Genomic DNA, 6193 nt, shown 5'->3' on the forward strand with positions numbered 1-6193 from the left:
CAAACCCTTCCACTCACCCATAACTGGGTGAGCCCAAGAACGGTGCTCCAGCTTCCCGCTGCTGCCAGGCTGCCATGGAGAACTACCCGCAGTCCTTCAGCATCAACATGCAACCCTATGGCAGGAATGGGGGGTCCACCGCCATCAACCCCACAGCCACCTCTTTCGGCCAGGCCACCTCGTTTGGCCAGATGGAGCCCGCTCCTATTTCTACCCCGCCACCCAAGGACTTTGTGCTCTGGTCTTTCTTCAACACCGTATACTGCAACCCCTTCTGCCTGGGCTTCCTCGCGCTTGTCTTCTCCATCAAGGTGAGGGAAAAGTCAGCCTAGTCCCGGCAACCCCCCACCCAGCCTGGGAGCCCTGGCAGCCACCTGCCCGCATGCTGGGGCTCCCTAATCCCATCCCAACCCTACCTTCCCCCATCCCATCTTCTCCCATCCCACCCCAGCTTGACCCATTGTCACCACCCTCCCTTTCCTGCCTGTCTGATGTCTCCCCCCTCCATCCTGCCACATCCAGCCCTGCCCCACATCCAACCTCCCCTGGGAAGCCACCTTGGGAGGGCCACTTGTCACCTTTCAGCACCTCACCGTCCCCAAGGGCCACAGGGAGATGGGGACCCAGGAGCCACGTTGCTCTCGGCTCTTCTCCAATGCCCCCAAGCGCCCCAGATCAGCTGATGGCGGCACAAAGGCAGGGAGATGGCTCCCTGCTCCCCCCCCGAGAGCCTCACGCAGCACTCGCCAACCCGCCACGACACTTTTACCCTACCTGCGATAAGAAGCAGCTGCTCCCCGAGCACCTTCCCTTTATTGCCTTTAGTGCTAATCGTTCGTAATGAGCACCCGGGGAGGGGAGGGCGGCATTCACCGGCGCCCCGGGAAGCACACCGGGGACCCTGCTCCTTCTCCCCATCTCTCCTCCACCGCCAATGCCGCCGCCTCGCTGGGCTCTGCAGGACTGGGCAGCACGTGGCCAACTGTAATGGCTTTTAATAAGCCATTAAGAAATTGCTTTTAGGCTGCCGGGAGCTCCGTTTCCAATCCGGAGGGAGGGGGCTTCCTGAGGGTCTGATGCCCTGTGGCTGCTGGTGCCAGGTTTTGGCAAGAGTGGCCGCGCCGTGGTGGTGGAGATGGCGGGTAGCTGCGGCCTGCAGGGTTTTGCTCCCTCACTCCTCTTCCTCTGCAGGCCCGAGATAGGACAGTGGCGAAGGACCCCATGGCCGCCAACAGCTACGGGAGGACAGCCAGGAGCCTCAACATCGCGGCACTCTGCTTGGGTACCGTGGGCACCATCATCCTTCTGGTCCTGCTGATAGTCTACAGACCAACATACCCCTGACCTGTCCCACCGAGGAGAGGCAGCACCACGGCTTTGCTCTTCCTTACCCATCCCACCCCAAACCCCATCACCCTTCTGACCCGCTCCGTCCAGCTGAGGGGGTGCACCTGCCGTGGTGACCCTGTTGGGAGTGAGCCTCTGGGGTGATCTCAAGACAAATAAAGCATTCCTCACTCCCTTTTGGCTTGGAAATGTGGTTTTGGGTTTCGGGAGGCATTATCCGCCCTAGGCATCCCCACCTCAGGGGGCTGTGGCTACCCCATAACTGGGACCAGAAGGGAATGGGGCCAAGCAGCAGGAGAAGGTCTTGGAGAGCACATTGGTGCTGTTAAATATTTCCCCCCTCCTGGGTTGATGGGGGTGTTGAGAGCCTCCAGAGCCCCCTCCCTGACCAATAAGCCATCCCAGGTGGAGAAGACCACGGTGGGGAGGGGGACCACCAAGCTTTACAGCCCTACTGCTGAACCCAGTGGGAGCTGGAGGTGGGGGAGGGGCTCCCACTTGTCCTCTCCCCCCAATCAGTCCCTCGGCAACTTTTAATCCCCCTCAACCCCCCCGAGCAGCAGCTTTGCCTTTTCCTCCCCTTGTAGCCCCCCCCCGCCCAACGCCTGCCCGCACTCTCCGCACCCAGCTGGCTGCCAGCCATGTCCACGGCTGCCCGTCCCCGAGAGGGGTCAGTGTCCTCGCACCCGGGGGGGGGACAGGAGGGAGGGAGGACAGACACCAGCCAGGCTGAGCCTGGAGGCTGGGAGGGGGGCTCGGCTGCTCCGCCTGCGCTCTGGAGCCTCGGGGCCGGATTTAGGGGCGGCGTGGGGCCGCTGCGGGGTTGGGTTCCGTTTCAGTTCCCCTACACGCTTCCAGCCCTCCCGTCCTCGCTCAGCGCCCCAGCCCCGTCATGAAGCCCCAGCGGGCGGAGGTGAGCATCCCGCTGTACCCCCCCCAACCGGGGGCAGCCCCCCACCACCGACCCCAACGAGCAGCCCCGAGACTTCTTTCTCTGGTCCCTCTTCAACGTCCTGATGGGTTACGGGCTCGCCTACCTCGGCTGCCTCTGCTTCCCTGCACTCATCTTCTCCATCAAGGTGAGACCCCCCCGAAATCCCCCCCACCCCCTGACCCGGTGTCACTTTGCTCACCCACCCCAGGACCCCTGCCCGCCCCGTGTCCCATCGTGTTGTCATCATGCCCCCTCCTTCCAAGCCACCTCCTCCTGCTGTCCCCAGAGCCGATCTGTCCGGACCCTCCCCCCCAACCCAGGACCCCCGATCCGCCCCTTTTGACCCGCCCCAGGACCCCCACCTCGGGCGGCACCTGGGCAACTTCACACCCTGCCCCCCCGAGGGAAGGCATCCATGAGGTCCTAGCTCCCTGTGGCATCTTCCCCAGGTGGGGAGGGGTCCCCAGCTTTTCCTGACTCCCCCTTTCCCCCCTCCCCAACTTCCACTTGTTCCCACAGGCCCGCGACTGCAAGATGCTGGGGGACATGGAGGGTGCCCGGCGGCACAGCACCCGGGCCAAGGTGTTGAACATCATCTGCTCCCTGCTGATGGTCGTCACCGTGGTCGTTGCCATCGTTGCTATCGTAGCTGTCATTACCTGACCACTGCTGGCCACAGCCCCTCAGCCGATGGACCTACCTGTCACCCTCCCACTGCACCCCCCCCAAAAAAAAGCCACAAATGTGTACCCTCGTGTCTCTGCTTTGTGTGGAGGGGGAAGGGGTGGCCAGGAATGCAGAGCCCTGTCCTCTTGCTGTGCACAGGGTGGTCGGCACAGCCAGTGGTTGGAAGGGGATGGCTGGGCCATGGTGGGATGGATAAGGGGCAGCCCCCTTCCTCCTCCACTTGTGCTCCTCAGCGGGGAGCTGCTGGGCTCCCTGGGCTGCGCCGGTGTTTGTCCAAGCTGCAATGCTCGTGTAGATTCCTGCTGCCACAAATAAAGCTCCTGCTTGCCAAGCCCCTTGCCTGTTGCCTTATTCACAGCAGGGAAGGAAAAGAGAGGGTCCTTCAGCATCTTGGTGGAAGCTGCCTCCTCCTCCTCCGTCCCCACCACCTTGCAGGGCACTGCCAGCCCCCACCTCTTCCCCCAGCTGAGGACATGAGTTTCTTCCTAAAGATTTAGGCACAGCAGAAGGAAACGGGGGAAAAAAAGTGTTTTCTGGTTGTAAACACGCATCCTGCTGCAAAACCCCATCTCCTCCTACTTCCAGGGAACCCTAGAGGGCTTTGCTAGAAGCAGCCCTTCCACATTTTAGCATTAAATGCCCACGTAATGCATTCCTGGGGGACGGACGGGGGGGATGGGATGCGTAAGTGTGGAGCTTTTAGCAGTACTTAGTCCCACACGCTGCTAGCCCATTACCCCAGGCACTGTAGTGACAGAGATCAAAACGATTATTTATTGCAATCGCCCTTATTGAAACAATTGACGTGAAAGGCGCATTGCAAGGCAAACACACACACCCAGTGACAGCATCTTTGGCTGACACACAGGAAACTCCAGCCTCCAAGAGCAACCAGGCCTTGCTGGTGTTTGGGGGTTTTCCCAACCACCACCACCTACTTGGCTGGAGGCACCGGTGTGAGGAGACGTCTCCTGGGATCCTGCATCGTGTCCAGGAGGTGGTGGCCGCTTGGTTTCCAACCCGTCCCATGGCTCTGTCCCCTTGGTCCTTGCCCCAGTGCGCAGGGCTGGCACTGCCTGTGCCCCTCGCTGTGGGAGGAAGGCTGGATATAGAAAGCACATCCACTCGCAAGAGAAAGGCAGGCTCACAAAACCAACTTTGTTTCTCCTAGCTCCCAGCCAAGCATTTCTGATAACCACAGCTCGGGGAGGGCTGTAATTTCTCTGTTTTATATATAGAGAAGACGAGGCCGGGCTGGAGGCGAGCGCTATATAAAGGGGCTGCCCGGCCCCGCTCCCCCAGCCAGGCTGGTGCAGCAGGAGAGCCCCGGGGTGCCTCTCTCCGTGGCCATGGACACGTCCTACCCACGGGAGGACTACCTGCCCATGACGTCCCACAAGCGGGACCTGTCTCCCACCGTCGTCACCATCGGTGCCTCTGTGCCGCCCCGTGACCACCTCATCTGGTCCATCTTCAACACCATCTACATGAACTTCTGCTGCCTTGGCTTTGTGGCTCTTGCCTTCTCTGTCAAGGTAAGCTGTGCCACAGCCAGGGCATGAGCAGGGATGGGAGAGAGGGTGTTTGGGGTCACCTGGTGTTTCTAGGAGTCCTGTCCATCCGTGCTGAGGCAGGAGCAGGGAGGATTTTCCAGGGCATCATAAATAACTGCCTAGGAGGGCTGGGAGGGGGGGCATGCGGATGAGATCCCAACCCCTCAGAAAGACCGTTTTAAGTGACAGCATCCCCTGGTAAAACCCTCCCATTTGTCCTGCCACCTATTAATAAGGCTATGAGAAGGCCCCCAGCCAGATAATCACAGCTTCTTGTCACCACCTGAGGAGCTACTGCTGTCCCGAGATGACGCTGGAGGGGCTGAGATGCCCCCAGCCCCATGCCTGGATCTGCCCTTCAGAAGGAACACCTCCAGCTGGGCTGGAGCCGGGCAGATGTCCCAGGGGAAAGCTGGCAGAAGCTGGGAGGAAGCACGGGTGCATGAGGGGAGCCAGTGCTGCCCTGCATCTTGGCTCTTGCAGGCACGGGACCGCAAAGTGGCTGGGGATGTGGAAGCTGCTCGGCGCTTCAGCTCCAAGGCCCGGTGCTACAACGCCCTGGCCACCGCTGGGAGCGTGGTGCTGCCTCTCCTGCTCGCTGCCCTGGTCGTCACGGGTGTCCTCCACCTCTCCAAGCTTGCCCAGGACTCCGTGGGCTTTTTCAGCTACCAGTTCAACACAAGCGACGATGAGGACAAGTGATCGGTGGGTGATGGGCTGAACAAAGTTCCTTCGCAGCACTGGTGGCCTCCCGAAAAAGGACTGCCAGCCCTGAATAAAATCCTCATCCAGCCCACCACCCCCAGCCCTGCCATGCCCAACCCCATGCTTCTTTGGGCAGCTATGTTATTTCTGTTTACCTTGTGTGGTTTTGTTTTTTGTTTGTTTTTTAAACCCTGCCTCCTGTGTGGACTACAGCACTCCTCCAGCCTCAGTGATTACTATTTAAATCATTAAAACAATTCACCCATTACGAACCTGTGGCACGCACGTGTGTATGTGGTGCAGGGATTGTGCTTAGGGATGGTATAAACATGTTTTGTATGCTCCGATAGTGCACTTCACAGCTGGGAGAGTTAAGCTACATCACTTCTAGGGTGCCGCAGCCTAAAATAGTCATGGTGAGAGGAAGAACACTGGCCTCATCTATAACAGAAGAGGGAAAAGAAGTAGGCAGATGTTTCCTGGCTTGGGATGGCAACAGCTGGGTAGAGCAGCCACCACCCCCTCAGGCAGAGCTGAGACCTACAAATTCATGGCAGCACAGCAGATTCCTCCCCAGCTGGCTCCTGGGCCATGACAGAGGGGATCTGCGTGCAGTAGCCATGAGCCACACGGGATGCTGTGACCCACTGCATGCCCCAGTTAAGCCCACACAGGATCCATGGGGACCTTCCCTGTTGCTCTAAGCAGGTCAGGAGACATCCCCAGCTCTCAGGGTTGGCTCTCCCTGCTGCTTTGTGTTACAGCCAAAGCCATCTCATTTTGGCAACACAGCCAAAAACATCCATCCACAAGTGGGGCCTTATTCCTATCTTCTCCCCAAGCACCATAATCCAGGTGCAGGCCCCAGAGCCGTTAGCATGGGGCAGGAGGACAGAGGGGTCCATACGTCCTGCCCTGCTGCTGAGGGCTGCTGCTAATTAGTGGTTCAAGGCTCAGTGACGAGCCA

General features: G+C 59.7%; 3 protein-coding genes across 3 annotated transcripts; all 3 read left to right on the forward strand.

Annotated features, from left to right (window-relative positions):
- Positions 1 to 1522, forward strand: LOC118157438 (dispanin subfamily A member 2b-like). Its single transcript, XM_035311750.1, has 2 exons — positions 1 to 311; positions 1192 to 1522. The coding sequence occupies exons 1-2, from the start codon at positions 75 to 77 to the stop codon at positions 1342 to 1344; spliced, it is 390 nt and encodes a 129-aa protein (XP_035167641.1). The 5' UTR covers positions 1 to 74; the 3' UTR covers positions 1345 to 1522.
- A 541-nt stretch (positions 1523 to 2063) lies between these two features.
- Positions 2064 to 3299, forward strand: LOC118157439 (interferon-induced transmembrane protein 5-like). The gene is given in 3 exon segments (XM_035311751.1): positions 2064 to 2278; positions 2280 to 2426; positions 2801 to 3299. Coding segments are annotated over 3 exon segments (330 nt in total). The 5' UTR covers positions 2064 to 2239; the 3' UTR covers positions 2945 to 3299.
- Positions 3300 to 4053: 754 nt separating this feature from the next.
- LOC118157441 (interferon-induced transmembrane protein 5-like) lies at positions 4054 to 5498 on the forward strand. Its single transcript, XM_035311768.1, has 2 exons — positions 4054 to 4503; positions 5005 to 5498. Exons 1-2 carry the CDS (start codon positions 4318 to 4320, stop codon positions 5221 to 5223), a joined length of 405 nt encoding a protein of 134 aa, XP_035167659.1. The 5' UTR covers positions 4054 to 4317; the 3' UTR covers positions 5224 to 5498.
- Positions 5499 to 6193: the final 695 nt, after the last annotated feature.

The sequence above is a fragment of the Oxyura jamaicensis genome (genome assembly GCF_011077185.1).
Source record: "Oxyura jamaicensis isolate SHBP4307 breed ruddy duck chromosome 5 unlocalized genomic scaffold, BPBGC_Ojam_1.0 oxy5_random_OJ106707, whole genome shotgun sequence".
NCBI lineage: Eukaryota > Metazoa > Chordata > Aves > Anseriformes > Anatidae > Oxyura > Oxyura jamaicensis.